General features: G+C 41.8%; 1 protein-coding gene across 1 annotated transcript in view; it reads right to left on the bottom strand.

Annotated features, from left to right (window-relative positions):
* The window catches only part of LOC122670935 (4-alpha-glucanotransferase DPE2), a 63,356-nt gene that overhangs the window by 22,170 nt on the left and 23,194 nt on the right, over positions 1 to 17,992 (bottom strand). Inside the window, exons 11-16 of the mRNA XM_043867979.1 lie at positions 11,658 to 11,759; positions 11,366 to 11,449; positions 11,019 to 11,261; positions 10,784 to 10,909; positions 10,552 to 10,626; positions 10,373 to 10,444 (exon numbers count right to left, since the gene is read on the bottom strand). Of these exons, the coding sequence (XP_043723914.1) occupies positions 10,373 to 10,444; positions 10,552 to 10,626; positions 10,784 to 10,909; positions 11,019 to 11,261; positions 11,366 to 11,449; positions 11,658 to 11,759 (702 nt within the window). The remainder of the gene's footprint in view (positions 1 to 10,372; positions 10,445 to 10,551; positions 10,627 to 10,783; positions 10,910 to 11,018; positions 11,262 to 11,365; positions 11,450 to 11,657; positions 11,760 to 17,992) is intronic.

The raw sequence follows: 17,992 nt of genomic DNA on the forward strand, positions 1-17,992 counted from the left end.
TTGGGTGCAAGATCTAATGCCTTTACGGACAGCAATAGATAAATCAAGAGAGGGAACCTTACCAGGTAATGCAGCGGAATCTGGATCTGGATCAAGTTCTGATGGTTGGAGAAGTGGTACAATAGTGGTAGTCTCAACTTGCTCTTTGTGCTTCTGGGTGTAAACTTGATCAACAGGAATTTGATTCACAGGTCTGCGCTCCCCCTGAATAGGAAGCAAACTAGAGATTGAAGTTGGAGGCTCTGGAGAAGAAGGCTCCCCCTGAATAGGAGTTGCTAGATGAGCAGGCACATCTTCAAATACTAGATCATGCTGTCCCTGAAGAGGTTGCTGAGAATAATATGCCAGGGATTCATGGAAGACAATGTCCATGGTAACAAACGTAAGCCGAGAAGGTGGATGATAACATTTGTATCCTTTCTAGGTGGCGGAGTAGCCCAAAAATAGACACCGAATGCTTCGAGGATCGAGCTTACCAATGAAGATGATTGTTGCGAACATAGCAAACACAACCAAAAATTTGTGGGGGGACCATAAAAGAGGAAGAGCTTTGAAGAAGGTCAACAAGAGTACGCCCATCAAGTATAGAGGTAGGCATACGGTGAGGATAGCATCACTCCAATATTGAGGAGGTACCTGCCGTGCAAACATAATGGCCCGAGCCACTTCCAAAAGGTGCCGATTTTTCCTTTCGGCAACTCCATTCTTGGCAGGGGTGTCTACACAACTGGTCTGATGCAGGATGCCATTCTCAGCCAAATAGGTTTGGAACTGACCTTCCATGTATTCTCTGCCATTATTATTCCGCAGAATTTTTAATGTGGCAATGAATTGGGTCTGAATCATACGATAGAATAGCTGGAAACATCGAAAGACCTCGCTTTTGTGCAACATCATATGCACCCAAGTGGTCCTAGTAAAGCAGTCAATAAAGGAAACAAACCATCTATGGCCAAAAATAGAAACATAACGGGCAGGGCCCCACACACCAGTATCAACTAAAGCAAATGGAGAAGTACTTCTGTTATTTATTGGAGAGTAATTAGAACGAGTCTGCTTAGCCAAAACACAGGCTTCACATAAAAACTCATCCTTGTTACAACATTTAACTAACTGAGGAAACTAAAAACCTAAAGTTCGAAAAGGAGGGTGACCAAGCCGAAAATGCCATAGATGGAGATCCGAAGAAGTTACAGAATGTAACTAATGAGCTGAGGATGAAACTGATGGTAGACAAGTCTGACCCGTGTCAAGTATGTAGAGACCACTATGTACCTTACCACCCCTAATCATGTGTCCTTTCACCAGATCCTGTATGATACAATGAGAGGGAAGGAAAGTTATTTTGTATTTCAAATCTCTGGTTAGACTACTAATGGAAAGGAGATTAGTAGGAAAAGAAGGAACATGCAAAACAGAATTTAGTGTGATGGTAGGAGATCAATGAATGGAACCCTTTCCATGAATAGGAGAAAGGGAACCATTAGCCGCTCGAACAGTATCTTTTCCAGAACAAGGAGAATAATGATGAAATACATGGGAGGAATCAGTCATGTGGTCAATAGCACCGGAGTCTATTATCCAAAGACTGGAGACAGTCGATGCATAATGACTACCGACCAGAATACCAGAGGCAAAGTAAGAACCAGAAGAGGCAGCAGGTGCAGATGCCGTAGAAGGTGCAGGGAATGTGTCTAGAGCATGCGACGGAGGGCTAGTAGCTCATCCGGAGTAAAACCAGTGTCAGTAGAGGGGACTGTAGCAGTAGGAGCAGCAGCTTCAGTCAGATTTGCCTTCGGTTTGAGCTTCCCCCGGCCTTGTTTCGCCTAAAAAATCTGTAGGCTTCCCATGTAACTTCCAACACTGAGCCTTGGTGTGATAAGGTTGTTGCAGTATTCACACTTGACTGACTCCTTGGAGGCAGCATTACCAAAATCAGTAATGGTAATGGGAGTGGGGCTAGAAATAGTCTGCAGGGCAGACCTAGCAACAGTAGGAGCACGAAACATCGCATCCCGACGAGTCTCCTCTGTATGACCATGGCAAAGGACTACTTTAGTGTAGGAAAGGGAGACTGGTTCAGCATTTGCATTCTAATAGGGTCATACTCCACATTCAGACCTGCTAAGAAGTCATACACACAGATACTGTCGACATGTTTACGGTAGGCAGCAATATTAGTAGGTGTAGAGGGCTGATAGTCGAAGTAATGATCCAATTGTTGCCACAAGCTTTTGAGATCAGCATAGTATGCAAAGACAGACAACTCCTTCTGAGTGAGGTCATGGGCCTTCTTGCAAATCTCATACACCTGAGCAACATTCCCAACATGTCCATAAGTCTCCTTGGCGGCACTCCAGATCTGATGGGCTGTCTCTAGAAGCAAGATATTGTCGGACAGATCTGGTTGCATAGATTGGAGCAAGTAAGACATCACCATAGCATCATGTGACATCCACTTCTCTTGGGGAGAACCTTTTTCAGCCGGCATGGTGTTAGTTCCATGGATATGGCCAGTAAGGCCACGACTAGCAATGGTCAAGTAAGTAGTCCGAGACCACTTGAGGTAATTTGTCCCATCGAGCTTGATAGGAGCAGCAAGGGGAAGCAACTCTATCCGGAACTGTCCATCAAGCCCAGAAGTTGCAGAAGAGGAGTCTGAACCTGTCATGATGATTCAAGGAAATGCTCCAACAAAAGGCAGCAACACAAAAAATTAATTGTTGAAAATGGCAACAGCAATATCCCCAAGAGATCTTCAAGGAAATAGGCTGAAAACTTGATGGCATACTCTTCAATGATGATGGAAGAAGTCCTCAAAATTTCACACCAATCTAACAAGGAGAACTATAAGAGGCAATTCATCAAACACCTGTTGAGCAGCCTTGTATGTTGAAATCGATTCAAAGAAAGGGAAATCTGAAAGAAACTCAAACAAGTGGTTGGAAGGGATAGGGAGTGATTCTCTAAGGTGAAATACACTCCCCAAAAAGAACCAGCAACTGAAAGGAAGAAAAAAACCTCCAAACCCAAAAAATCGATAAGTTTCAGGGTTTTGAAAAAACCTGAAAGTGAAGATCGATTAGGAAAAAAGGCTTTCCAGAGAAGGATAAGGCCTACGGATGGATAGATGGATGCTGCAAAAAGGATGCAGATGAAGGTCCAAAAGGGGGGGAGAACAATGTATAAAGAGTAGAGGCTTTGTTCTTCAAGAATCTTGGAAAAGCTTCAATACCGCAGGGAAGAAGACAGCATCTATCGGGTAGAAAAAAGGTTTAAATCATGAAAAAGGAGGTAGGTTTGAGGGCAGCAACTAGACTGCAAGATCACCTCATTAGTGCTGCCCCAAGGTGAAGGAGAAGAACTATCGAAGGAAGGGGAGGAGAAAGAAGAGACGATAGAAGGAGGCTGGGGTTTGGAAACTTGGATCAGAATAGGGTTAGCTCTGATACCATGTTGAACCGCTTCCTCTAAAAGGCCGACCTTGTAGGAAAGGGAGGAAACGATATGTATATCATACATTATAGGAGCTCTAACACGGCGGAGTATCCAAAGGGGGACACGGTGTTAGAGTTATGTGTGTAAGGGTAGTTCTGTCATAGTCATATTATAAGGCATGACTTAGTTGTTATTTACCCTTTCTTTTATTTCTACTTTCCTCCCTAGGGAGGCTTATGTAATTTTCAGAAGTTTATTAATGAAGTTATCATGTGTGTTGAGAATCACTCAACACACATAACTGATTATTCTCCCAACTCTTCTTCTTCTTCTTCCTCTCTTCTCTTCTCCCCTTCTTCTCCTTATTGTTTGTTGTAAATCTCTTCTCTCTCACTAGAATCGATCCATCTTCAAGTTCTAACTTGGTATCAGAGACAGCACATCTGGTTTGAGAGGCGATTGAACTAGTTTGCTGTCCTCACCTCTCTTTGGAACCCTAGAAAGGTAGAGGGTTCCATTAGAGGCTGTACTATGTGAGATACTACACATATTTCATTCTTTGGAGTTGTATTCTTCAAACCAAATCCATATGGAGTGATGTTAGGAGCTGCTGAAGTGGATTGAAGCTTGAGATGATGCATACATAGCTACCGCCAGCTTGTGGAGAGTTCTGTTCGATTCTCGCTCATCCCTCCATCTTTTTGAATGAGACCTAGTGCATTTGAATTGCCTAGAGGTCCTCTATCAGACCCCTAACCTCTCGGTTATTGAGAGGAGTGCTGCTTGGCTGAAATCTGCTGTGAAGATATTGAAGCTACCCAGTTTTTTCCGCCAGCCATGGGTTGTTTGCACTTCGATTCTGTCTTTGGCAGACTAGTTTGCCTTGAAACTAGGTTTGTTTGAGTCGCATGTGAGTGCTTATTGAAGCTCTTAAAGCCTGGTCCTTGAAAGGGGAAGATTGGAGAGTTGTGCTCCTTTTTTTTCTGCTGTACAGGTATCGGCAGCTCTGTTTCTGCTTCTTATTTGATCCTTTTTTTGAAGATTGATGCATTGGATGGTTGTTTGTTGCTGAGAATGGAGTGTTTGCACCTTGTTACACTTGTTGGGTGTTATGAACTGAAGTTCCTTGGGTGTTTGAAGGCTTTGGTTTAAATTATGCTTGTTTTTTGCTCTCTGTATGCCTGCTGTTTTTTAGGCTTTGCCCCAGCCTAGTTGCTTTGGTTGGTTTAGAACCATTTGTGTGCTGGTTTACCTCCTTTGTTTGGGTTGAGTGTACTCCCCAGTTGAGCAGCATACTAGTTTGACTGTTGAAGTGCCTTCATATGATGTCTATTGTGTCTGGGGCTGATTCTGAAGTCAATGGACCCATTTCGGCTAGTGGTCTCCCCACTATGGCTTCCTTTGACAATCCCAATACCCAAATATCTGTTGTGAAATTGGACACTACCAACTACTTGGATTGGTCCCGTTCTGTGAAGTTGTCCTTACGCAGTAGGGGAAAGTTGGGATACATTACTGGGTCTATCAAGGCTCCTGCTATCTGGGGCAGTGCCTCCAAGGTTTATGATAGAGTTGGTGATGCAACAAAAGTGTATCAAATCCTTCAAAAAATCATCCATATGAAACAGGGTGATAGGAGCATATCTGATTACTACGATACTGTTATCAGCTTGTGGGAGGAGTATGATCACTATAACAATCTCCACCTATCCAATTCTGAGGATGAGGCAATGGTCTACAGGAGTCGTGAAAAGGAAAGGGTCCTTATTTTGCTAGGTGGTCTTAACCCAGAATATGAGCCTCTTCGCTTGCAAATCCTAGGGAGATCTCCCTTTCCATCTCTAGATGATGTGTGCAGCTACTTGCAAAGTGAGGAAACCAAGAGAACAACTATGGATATTACACCATCCACAGAGAGATCTGCTCTTGTTTCGAGTTCCCATAAAGACTGGAAAAGTGGGGGGAAAGGCCAAGGGCCAACTCGTGGAGATCACCGTGAAAGATTTAAATGTGATCATTGTGGAAAACTTGGACACACCAAGAACAGGTGCTGGGATCTTCATGGGCAACCCCCTGGCATGCGTGGTGGTTCATCTAGTGCCCGTGGAGGCAAGCGAGGGGGAGTTAGGGCTCACTCTGTGACATCTGAGCCTGAGCCATTTGGACCCCAGCCGGCTCCTGATTCCCTCTCACAGGATGATATTGCAACCCTCCATTGGCTGATGCCTCACCTTGGAGGGTCAGCTGCTGGTTCTACCTCCTCAGCTCTGTAGGTCTCATCTGCTCCTCCTACTGCACCCACCTGGATTATTAACTCTGGAGCCTCTAATCACATGACTGGTATGTCACAATATTATGATTCCTACTCCATTTGCTCTGGCCGGGACAAGGTAATGGTTGCCGATGGTTCCCTTCCTTCTGTCTCTAGTAAGGGTAATGTGCGAGTTACTCCCTCTATTTCCCTTGAATCTGTCCTTCATGTTCCTGATTTTGCTACTAACCTATTATCAGTGAGTCACCTAACCAAATCCTTAAATTGTTGTATCACTTTCTTTCCTTCCTATTGTGTTTTTCAGGATTTGGAGACAAAGAGGGTTATTGGCAGTGGGACTGAAAAAGGAGGACTCTACCTTCTTGAACCACGGTTACCTGCTCAATCTACTACTGCAGCTTATGTTTGTGGTCGTAGTGACCGTAGTACTTTGGAGTCTGTAATGCTTTGGCATGAACGTTTGGATCATCCCTCTTTTGTTGTTTTGAGGAGACAATTACCCTACTTGTTTACTTCTTTTCCTTCCTCTTAGGTTTCTCAGTGTGAATCATGTATTTTTGCTAAACATTGTCGTACATCTTATCCTTATCGTGGTATTAGATCTACTGCACCTTTTTCTCTTGTTCATACTGATGTTTGGGGGCCTTCTCCTACTACTTCTTTATCTGGATTTCGTTACTTTGTTTCATTTGTGAATGACTATTCTAGGTCTACTTGGACTGTTTTGTTGAAACAAAAGAGTGATGTTTGTGATGCTTTTAAGGATTTCTATCAACTTATCCGTACTTAGTTTGGTACTCGAATCCAAATTGTTAGGTCTGATAAGGGGGGTGAGTACATGTATAGGGGGCTCCAACAGTTCTTTACTAATAATGGCATCATCCATCAACTGACTTGTGTTGATATCCCCAGCAAAATGGGGTGACTGAGCGAAAAAACCGCCATTTGCTGGAAATCACCAGGTGTCTTCTCTTTGGTATGCATGTGCCTAAGACTTTCTGGTCTGATGCACTTCTTACCGCTGCCTTTCTTATTAACCGGATGCCAACTCTACTTCTTGGCTCCAAATCCCCCTGGCTCTTCTTTCTCCTCAATCCTCAGTTTTCTTCTTGCCTCCAAAAGTCTTTGGTTGTGTTTGTTATGTTCATGTCAACAAATCAGCCCGCACCAAGTTTGATCCCAAAGCTCTCAAGTGCATCTTCTTGGGCTACTCTGATTTAACCAAAGGGTATAAGTGCTACCATCCTCCTTCCCGAAGGCGGCTTCTCTTCAAAGATGTCACCTTCTTTGAGTCTATCCCTTACTTTTCTTCCCCTCAACATCCTGTTTAGGGGGAGAGTAATAGAAGTGAACAGGATATTGATGTCATTCCTTTTCTATCTCCCTTGCCTACCTCCACTTCCCCATTCCTATTTGATGTTGGAAAATACAAAGAAGTGGATGTTGTTGATGCTGATGGTGTTGTTGATATTGACGCTAGTAGTGGTGGTGATGCTAGCAGGAAAAAAGAATACATGGGAATAAGATTCAAAGATGTTGTATTCACAAGAGGTGAATGCTTGTTGAAGGGAAAAGGAAAGCAACCCTGGTATGCGTTGAAGGGAAAGCAACCTTGCCAAAACCCTTCTTTGGATCCACATCCTCAGTCTCATCCTCCTCAGTCAGGTAATTCTTCTCCTTCTGAATTAGATCTTCCCATTGCTATGAGAAAGGGGAAGTGAACCTGTACTAACCCCAAAGCCCAATTTGTTTCCTATGACTCTATTTCTCCTACAGGTATTGCCTTTTCCACTGCCCTTGAGTCTTCTTCCATTCCCAAAAATGTCACAGAGGCCTTATCCGATCCAAAATAGATGCAAGCAATATCTAAGGAAATGGTGGCTCTAAAGAAGAACAATACTTGGACACTAGTTGATCTTCCCAGGGGGAGAACTCCAGTTGGATGCAGATGGGTTTATACAATCAAGTATAGATCCGATGGTACAGTGGAAAGATACAAAGCTAGGCTGGTTGCAAAAGGGTATAGTCAGGTGTATGGCATTGACTACCAGGAGACTTTTGCCCCTGTAGCCAAGCATAACTCAATTAGGGTTCTTCTTTCAATGGTTGCCAATAAAGATTGGCCAATGTACCAATTAGATGTTGTGAATGCCGGATCGAACTGAGAGGGGGGGTGAATCAGTTCCCTTAAATTTAACGACTTCTTCTGCAAACCACACAGTCGCTTACAGTCTCACCTCGCACCACTAGAAGTGGCCAGGTCTACCAAGACTGTAAACCCACTCTGCAAAACAGGGATTAATCTCCAACAAATAAAAGTAGACACAGACACGATTTACGTGGTTCACCTCACAGTATGTGAAGGCTACGTCCACGGAGCAATACCCCTCAGGGTTTCGTATATACCCAATACTCAACAACAGTACAATTAGCCGCCCCTACGGCTAGGATACCCCTTACCCTGCTTCAACCTCTCACCTCAATGAGGGCAAGGACTTCAATCCCCAATATAAAATGGCCTCAGCCTTACAATCAATCAACCCAATAATTAGATTTCAATCCCAAACCTAAACCTTAACAGATTACACAGAGACAATGGTTTGTGAACACGTTTACCTTCTCAAAGGAAAACTCCAACTCCAAAAGAATGTTATAAGATCTTCAACATTGCAAATCAAGCACTCGAATCCATCGCTAACGACCAAACCGATGTTTTTTTACGATTTCCTTCGCGCCTATGCTCTCGAATCACATCGGAATGGTAGAAGACGACTTCTCCTCGACTTCCTTCTGCACTAGGGCTCCAGAGATGCATTTTCGGTCCTTTAACGAGAATATATATATAATTCCAAAAGATACCCTTCGGACCAATGAGAAAGAAGCAAGAAAACGCAAGCCCAAAAATTCTCCACTGCCAACTGAATACTGTCTTTACAACCACACTACTGCCAAATCCTTGTTGCCAACAATGACAGCACTACCAAGAGCACCAACAAATGTGAAGAATGCATTTCTTCATGGAGATTTAGCAGAAGAAGTGTACATGCAGCCTCCACCTGGTTTTAAGTGTCCCTCAGCTAAAGGGAAAGTGTGTCTCTTGAAGAAAGCTCTCTATGGCCTCAAGCAGTCTCCTAAGGTCTAGTTTGAGAGATTTAGACAAGCCATCCTGAAGAATGGGTATTATCAGAGTCAAGTTGACCACACCTTGTTTATCAAGAGAGGTAATGGTACAGTTACAGCTCTCATTGTCTATGTTGATGACATTGTGGTAACTGGGAATGATGTTGCGGAGATAAACAACTTGTAAGTCTAATTTGGCTAAACAGTTTGAGATCAAAGACCTTGGACTCTTGAAATACTTCTTAGGTATTGAAGTATCTAGATCAAGGAAAGGAATCAACATCTACTAAAGGAAATCTGTCTTGGATCTTTTGAAAGAGACAGGCATGATAGGATGCAAACCAGCAACTTCCCCCATTGATCCGAATCATAAGCTTGGTGATGAATGTGGTTCTTCTCTTATAGATGCAAGCAAGTACCAAAGATTAATTGGGAAACTAATCTATCTCTCCTTGACTCAACCAAACATCTCTTATGCAGTTGGAGTGGTGAGTCAGTTCATGCATGCTCCCAGGAGTGGACATCTGGATGCGGTGTATCGCATCATTAGATACTTGAAATCCTGTCCAGGAAAAGGCCTTCTATTTGCTAAGCATGACAATTTGTAGATTGAAGGCTACACAGATGCTGATTGGGCTGGTTCAGTCTCTGACAGGAGATCTACTTCTGGGTACTGTACCTTTGTGGGTGGTAATCTAGTTACCTGGAGGAGCAAGAAACAACCAGTTGTAGCTAGATCCAGTGCGGAGGCTGAGTTTAGGATCATGGCTCATGGAGTGTGTGAGCTTATATGGCTAAAAAGACCTCTTCAAGACTTCGAGTTTTGAAACTGAAGAGCCAATGAGACTTTATTGTGACAACAAAGCTGCTCTAAGCATTGCCCATAATCCGGTTCAGCATGATCGAACCAAAAATATTGAGGTTGATCGACACTTCATCAAAGAGAAGCTGGATTCTGGGTGCATTTGCACTCCTTTTGTGAAGATAGGTGATCAAGTAGCAGATATCTTCACCAAGGGTCTCAGTCCTAGTCTATTTAGTACCTTATTGTGCAAGCTAGGAATGTATGATATCTATTCTCCAGCTTGAGGGGAAGTGTTAGAGTTATGTGTATAAGGGTAGTTCTGTCATTGTCATATTATAAGGCATGACTTAGTTGTTATTTACTCTTTCTTTTATTTCTTCTTTCCTCCCTAGGGAGGCTTATGTAATTTCCAGAAGTTTATTAATGAAGTTATTATGTGTGTTGAGAATCACTCAACACACATAACCGATTACTCTCCCAACTCTTCTTCTTCTTCTTCCTCTCTTCTCTTCTCCCCTTCTTCTCCTTATTGTTTGCTGTAAATCTCTTCTCTCTCACTAGAATCGATCCATCTTCAAGTTCTAACTCACGGGTGGATAAATAATTTAACAAAAATATTAACCTTTCCCATAGTTTACAACTATTCAAAGAAAGGTAGCAATTACTCAGAAAAGACTAAATATGGATCAGCGAACAGAATAAAATCAAGAAAACCCATTAGGAACAATGATCATCACCTCATAGCCATTCTTCTGATACTCATTCAGAAAGATTGAAGCAAAAGTCATCCAAGAAGCTCCAAACTTATCCTAAAACACAAAAGACAAAACAATATCTAAGAAAAAACAGCAAACAAAGTAGTTTCATGCAACTTCAAAGGAATCAATGTTAACAAAGATCAAGATATAACATAAACCTGTAAAATTTGTTGATGGATATAGGGACGGCTCAAGCGATCAAAGTCCCATATGCCCTCTTTCTCAAGCTCTTCCTGCAGATGAATGTATAGTGGTGCATGGTTCAACCAAGAGAAACTGAAGAGCAATAGGTTGGAAACTTTCCATGCCTCAAAATTTTGATAATCTAGACCAGCCTACCATTTCATAAACAAATTAATGATTTCAGCCAAAAAAAAGGTCTGACTATACCTGACTTAGAGGGATAGATGGTCGAAATTTTCCAACAAGTCCTGTGAGTGCATGCTCTGGAAGCTCCCAGATTCGGAAGAAACCCAAGATATGATCTATTCTGTATGCTGTGAAGTATTTAGCCATCTGTCAGCCACACCAGAAAGATGCCTACTGAATGAATGTGTCCTTCAATGGAATGGAAAATCCAATCACATTGTCAATTACAGTAGGGTAAAAGGGAATGAAGCAGAACCTGGGTCAAACGAGCACGCCACCAAGCATAGTTGTCTTTTGACATTTCCTCCCAATTGTAAGTGGGGAAACCCCAATTTTGTCCACTTTTGTCAAAATAGTCTGGAGGTGCTCCAGTAGATGTGTTCATGCGAAACAAATTTGGATAAACCCATGTATCAACACTATGCCTGTCCACACCAATGGGCAAATCTCCCTTCAAGATCACTCTTTTCTTTCTAGCATATTCTGCTGATTCTGACAACTGCCATGTAAAAAAGTTAAACAGTATAACACAATGCTTGCTTTGTGGTCTGCATATCAGTGCTACAAGCCTACAACACATTGGATTAGGTAGACATATCTTACTTGCTGATGTAAATGGAACTGAATGTAATAATGGAAGCAGATAATGTCATAGTGCACACTATCCTTTGAAACAATCTTCTCCAGCTGAAAACACAAGAAAAATGCTATTAAAGCCCTGGAGTTTAATATACTAGACTAGCATATCAAAAAATCTTTAGAAATCTATTCAAATTGCTATGCAGGATTCCCCAAATCAACATTGGAGAACATACACGAATCAGGTTGCATGTAGTCATGTACTTATAGTGAGAATTTCTCAATTCAATTCAAACAATAGCATATGTTAAACTACCTTTTCTTTTGAATACTGAGAAAAACGACCCCATTGACTGTGATCTGATGTTTCAAAGAAGTCACGCAAGAAACAAAAAGCCGCATAAGGTTTTAACCAGTCCTGTCACCAAAAGAATGTCAACAGACAAAGTCAGAAACAAATCACAGGAGAACTCAAGAACGCAACTACAAAAGTTTACCAATACAAGACATCAGATGCCCCAATCACTGGAATTATGTTGCGTGAGACCAACATGGGAGTTTGGCTGGCAAATAGAGACCTTACAAATGCAAAAAAAAAAATCTTCATGGTTTAATTATTATACTGTTTACCAACTTGCTGGAACTCAATTATTGGATAGTTTATTTATTATTGTAGGTTTAAAGAACTCAATTATTTGATAGCTTTTAATAATTATCAAAATCCAATGGAAGTATGGAACTTAATAAGGTGTAGAGAATTTCCAGCAGTAAAAATCTATATATTTGATTGCTAAACTAGCGAATGATTTCCCAAAATCAAAGCGTGATTTGTTATGATATTTTCTGCAACTGCTCTATAAACACTACCGCTCACAAATTTCCTTCAATTCTATCAAAAGCTACCCAATCATACCAGACTATTCTAACTAAACCTTATACCAGTGGCAGCATTAGAAGTAGTTTCTCCATAAACGAGGCTTTTAACCTTTATTACTGGGGAAAATTTCACGGACACCCATGTAAGTATATCAAATATCACGGACACCCCAAACATTGTCAAAATATCAACCTTCCTCCTGACGTTAAGCACAGTTAGCACCCAAAGTTGAAATGTCCATTTTACCCACTTAGTTATTTAAATAAAAAACTCTCATTGCATCTTCTACCCCTCTTCTTCCCTAATCTTACCGTTGGAGCATCTTCTTACCGTTGGAGAAGTGCTGCAAAATCATTTTGGGCGACCATCACCTGTGCCAACTCCAGCTCCGGCGATAATCAACTGCGGCAACTCCATCTCCGGCGACCATAACCCTGCGGGTTACTCTGATGGCAATGAGTATGACCGTCAATGTGAGCATGAATCCAAGCAGAGCTGCTTAGTGCTTCCACCTAGGAATTACAGAGTTCCTCTCAGGTGGCCTACTGGAAGAGACGTCATATGGAGTGCAAATGTGAAAATTACTGCGCAAGAAGTTCTTTCCTCAAGAAGTTTGACTAAAAAGTTGGTGCAGTTTTCTTCTTATCCAATTCCTACAAAATTAACCTTTTCCCCACTCATATTATCCATCTTACAAAGAGATGTGTTTTCCAAGGGTTTTCATTAGACTTTTCAAACATTAGGGATCGAAGAAGCTATCGCTGCAATTGAAGAAAAGGATCGATAGGGTAAGGAAATTAAAAAGAAACAGAAAGCCAAGTGCAGCAGGTTAAGTACGATGTGTTGAGCTAAGCCAGAAACTTCAACGACCCTGCAGTAAGAGGTGGATTTCTATCGTAGAAAGTCTTTCGTTTTGTTTTTTTACAGATTAGAAGATAAGGAAAAAAAAAATAAGAAAATAGAGATGGCAGCAGGGGAAAGATGATTGCTGGTTCGGTTTTGGGTTAGGTGGATTATAAAAGGGATAGAAGGTTGAAGGAGCAGGGTGGGGGAGGAGTTGCAGGAAAAGGGTTGCAAGAGGAGAAAGAAGAAGAAGAAGCCCCCTTCCCTGTTCTTGCTTCTTCCGCCATCAGATCGAAGACGATGAAGAGAATGATTTGTATTTGGGGTTTTAACCTTAAGGGTATTATGGGAAGTTCATCCTGTGGTAAGGGTAATTTCGTCATTATAAAAGAGTTAACAGCGACTTAACTGCACAGACCTAACGGAATGGACTAAGTTGAAATAAAATCATAAAGTAAGGGGTGTCTGATATTTTGACAATGTTTGGGGTGTTCGTGATATTTGATATACTTATAGGGGGTGTCCGTGAAATTTTCCCTTATTACTGAGATCTTATCAATCCTCAGTCTCAACCATCCCCTTAGTTATTATTCTATGTTGAATCCTTTGGAACTACTCTAGAACTGAAATTCATCTCTAGTCAAATATTTCACAGTTCACCCTTTATTCAAAACCTGAATACTTTGATCTAGAGTTTATTACTTATAAAATTCTCTGGTATGTATCAAACCCAACCCTGTTGATCTAAAACTTTAACTTGCATTACAGTCTATGTACTCTTTGGTTAACATTCACACACTACGCATCCAAGTCTAAAATCAGTGAATTAATGATGCAGCAGGTCCTCCATGTGTGACGAACAAGGGAGAAAAGAAGGCTTAATGCCTTGCCATCGCTCCATAGAGGCTTGTGATACAGTTCAGAAGAACAAGAAAGCCAGCAACAAACCAGGCCTTTGGTAGGGTCAAAGTGGGACAAGAATGGACAAAAAGGCTTAATTTTGAGTGCCCAATGGGTTATGGGCCATGGTTGTCTATTTTTGGGTTTTCTATTGTAATAGACTAATTCTGTAAGCCCAAATATGAGGGATTTGAGGCCTTTACGGGATAGTATTAGTTTCTATGTTTATAAGTAGTATTCTTTATTTTAGTAGTGTTTCTAGAAGGGTTGGATAGATATACTACAATCCAGCCATAGTGTTTATTCTATTAAGTTCTATAAGAGTTTATTTAGTGGAAAATTTAGGTTATAAGAGATTTCTCCTTCCATTCACAGGGGGTTTCCTAATTTGCTTATTTCATTGAAGTTATAAATAAGAATAGGAGATCACACAACCCCGAACGATTTGAGAAAAAAATTAGCCATGAACTTGTCTGAGTTCTGTGAGAGACAGTGAATGGTCCTGTAGGATTCAGAACTGTTCTACCGTGGGATGCAGTAGGGAAACCTTGGTGGGATGCCAAGGTTGGAATCGGTGAGATTCTTTCTCCACAGTTAGGTGAGAGGCCTAACATATCCGTCCCTTCCTTCCATCTTCTTATTTTCTTCTAGTTTCTATTCCTTTAATCTAACCTTACTTTGTTCCTTAGTTGCTATTTTCATTCCCCGACTTTCTATTTTGTTACACTTGCTATTTCTACAAATTTTTTGTTGTTTCCCTGTGGTTACTAATTCTGAATTCCAGTTTCAGCAAGTTACAAATTTGGCTCCTACTGTGCTCAAATCTTTGGATCTGGTTCAAACTTTAAGGGTTATTCTCCTTCCCTGTTAGCCCACTCAACCAGAATTCTAGCCACATCAGACTTGTCTTTTCTCTGTTTAATTAAATCTCAGTTTCTGGCTTTGGTTTATACGTCCAACAATTCTGGATTTACATGACGTTTTCTAACCCAAATCCTTAGGTGATTTAAATACCCCATTACCTCGTTTCTACTTTCTTTTCAGTTTTATATATGAATTAAGGCCAGTTATTTTTTTTATTCCAGTTGATGTTTTAAGTTCAGAAGTTTCATTTACAATTGGCATTTTGTCTTTAAATGTCACATGGAAGTTGTGATTGGATTAAGAGTTCCTATACCAAGTTGTATATTGTATTCTTAGATTTAGCTCTATATAAAAGTATGTACCTAGCACTTTAGAGGCCACAAATTTTTTGAATAAAACAATATAGTTTTTTTTTTCCATAGTAATGTGGATTCATGCTGTCAGAGATGGATTTCTTAGTAACTTGGGTAGATTTCCAGTCGTGCTCTTCTCTTCTTAATTCTCTTCATCAATTCCAGCAAACATTTTAGGAATTTCAGAAGCTATTTCACCCATCATAGCTGTAGAGAGACTTAAATTAGGGAAAGGCTTGGATAATCTTAGTGACCCCAAGCACCTCTTTATTTATAAGACTAATAAAAGAATAAACATATGTACATGAGCAATGTGGGACTAAACCACATACAAACAAACAAATAAATAAAGAGGAAAAAAGTCCAGAATACCCCCTACGGTATTCTGGCCCATATCTAACACTCCCCTCAAGTTGGAGCATATATATCATGCATGCCCAACTTGACTAAGATAGGATGAAACAGCTTGTTAGTCAGCCCCTTAGTGAACACATCCGCCAGCTGATCAGTAGACTTCACAAAGGGAACACAAATAAGGCCAGCTTCAAGTTTTTCCTTGATGAAATGTCTGTCAACCTCCACGTGTTTAGCGCGATCATGCTGGACAGGATTATGAGCAATGCTAATGGCAGCTTTATTGTCACAATAAAGCATCATTGGAAGATGGACAGCAACACCAATATCCTGTAATAATCCCTTAAGCCATAGAAGTTCACAAATGCCTTGGGCCATCGCACGAAACTCAGCTTCAGCACTGGACCTTGCCACAACATTCTGCATCAGTATAAGCTTCAACCTTGAGGTGACCATTGGGAGATAAGAGAATTCCCTTTCCTGGAGCAGACTTCAAATACCTCAAAATACGACGGACTGCATCCATATGAGAGGAATAGGGATCATGCATGAACTGGCTCACCATACTTACGGCAACTGCTATGTCAGGTCTGGTGTGAGAAAGATAGATTAGTTTGCCCAATAGCCGTTGGTAACCACCCTTGTCAGCAGGTTCACCTTCTTTCTCCCTAAGTTTTGTAGTAGCATCCATAGGAGTATCTGAAGGATGACAACCTAGCAGTCCTGTCTCAGTCAATAGATCAAGGACATATTTTCTTTGAGAAAGAAAGATGCATTTGAAGAGCGAGCCACTTCTATCCCTAGAAAATATTTTAGAGAGCCTAGATCTTTGACCTCAAACTCACGGCCAAGGAGAAGCTTCAAATCCCTGATAGCCGCATTATCATTACCAGTCACCACGATATCATCCACATAGACTATGAGTAGAGTAACCTTGTCACCAACTCGTCTGATGAACAAGGTGTGATCAGCATTGCTCTGCTTGTAACCTGCTGAAACCATAGCCTTATGAAATCTGCCGAACCAGGCCCTAGGCGACTGCTTCAACCCATAAAGAGCACATTTCAACTTACAAACTTTGCCCCTAGTCCTGTCATCAGAGAAGCCTAGTGGAATATCCATATATACCTCCTCCTCAAGCTCCCCATGGAGGAAGGCATTCTTTACATCTAACTGCTGAAGATCCCACCCAAGATTTGCAGTACAAGATGATAATACCCTGATAGTGTTGAGCTTTACCACTGGTGCAAAGGTCTCCTGGTAGTGAACTCCAAAAGTCTGAGTGAACCCCTTTGCAACCAGACGTGCCTTATACCGATCCACTGAACCATCAGCCTTCTGTTTGACCACGAAGACCCATTTACATCCCACTAGTTTTTTCCCTGGAGGAAGAGCTACAAGATCCCACGTGTTATTTTTGGGTAGTGCTCTCATTTCTTCCAACATTGCAGCCTTCCACTTTCCATCTGTATATGCTTCCTGCCAATTTTTAGGAATAGGGGCAGAAGAAAGAGAGGATACAAAAGCACGGAAAGAAGGAGAAAGAGAACTATACGAAACAAAGCGAGATATGGGATGTAAAGTGCAAGTCCTAGTACCTTTGCGATGAGCAATAGGTAGGTCGGAAGGAGAGGGATTACCAGGAGACGAAGGATCCGGGTCTGGAGCTGGCAATTGGATGAGGACTGGTGCTACAGTGGTTTGCAACTGGCCTCTGTTGGATCTGCCCCTTGTATAGGTGATGATGTTGGAGTTATCGTCGATTCTCTCCTGAAATTCACCAATAGTCCTCTGGACAGGGGTCAGCTCCCCCTGGATAGGAACATTAACAACACTATTTTCTATGGTCTCCCCCTGTAAAGGATTCCCATTAGGGGAGGGAGGAACAGCCAGAGGAAGTTGGGCATCCAAAGTAGGCTGGGCAGCAGCTGTGGGTGGTGGTAAAGTTGGCTGGGCAACAGCCGTGGGTGGTGGTAAAGTAGGCTGGACAGCAGCCTGAGGAACCTCTGGTAGAGGAATCTCAAAAGGCACATCTTCACTAGAACTCTCCCCCTGAAGAGGTGGCGAAGAATAGTAAGAAAGGGACTCATGGAAAATAATATCCATACTAACCATAGTACGGCGGGAAGGGGGATGGTAACACTTGTAACCTTTCTGGGTCGGAGAATAACCCAAGAAAATACAACGAAGTCCCCGAGGGTTAAGTTTGCCAGGAGATCTAGTATCCCTAGCATAACACACACAACCAAACACCTTGTGGGGCACAATAAAGGAGGAATGTCCCATTAAAAAATCAGAGGGGCTACGAGGTAAGAACTCTAGAAGGCAGCCGATTGATAAGATAGGCTGCAGTGAGTACCGCATCCCCCCAATATTGAGATGGGACATTCCGCGCAAATATCAAAGCCCTGGCCATCTCTAACAAGTAGCGATTCTTTCTTTCTGCTACACCATTCTGGG

This window comes from Telopea speciosissima, chromosome 8 (genome assembly GCF_018873765.1).
Source record: "Telopea speciosissima isolate NSW1024214 ecotype Mountain lineage chromosome 8, Tspe_v1, whole genome shotgun sequence".
In the NCBI taxonomy this organism is placed as follows: Eukaryota; Viridiplantae; Streptophyta; class Magnoliopsida; order Proteales; family Proteaceae; genus Telopea; species Telopea speciosissima.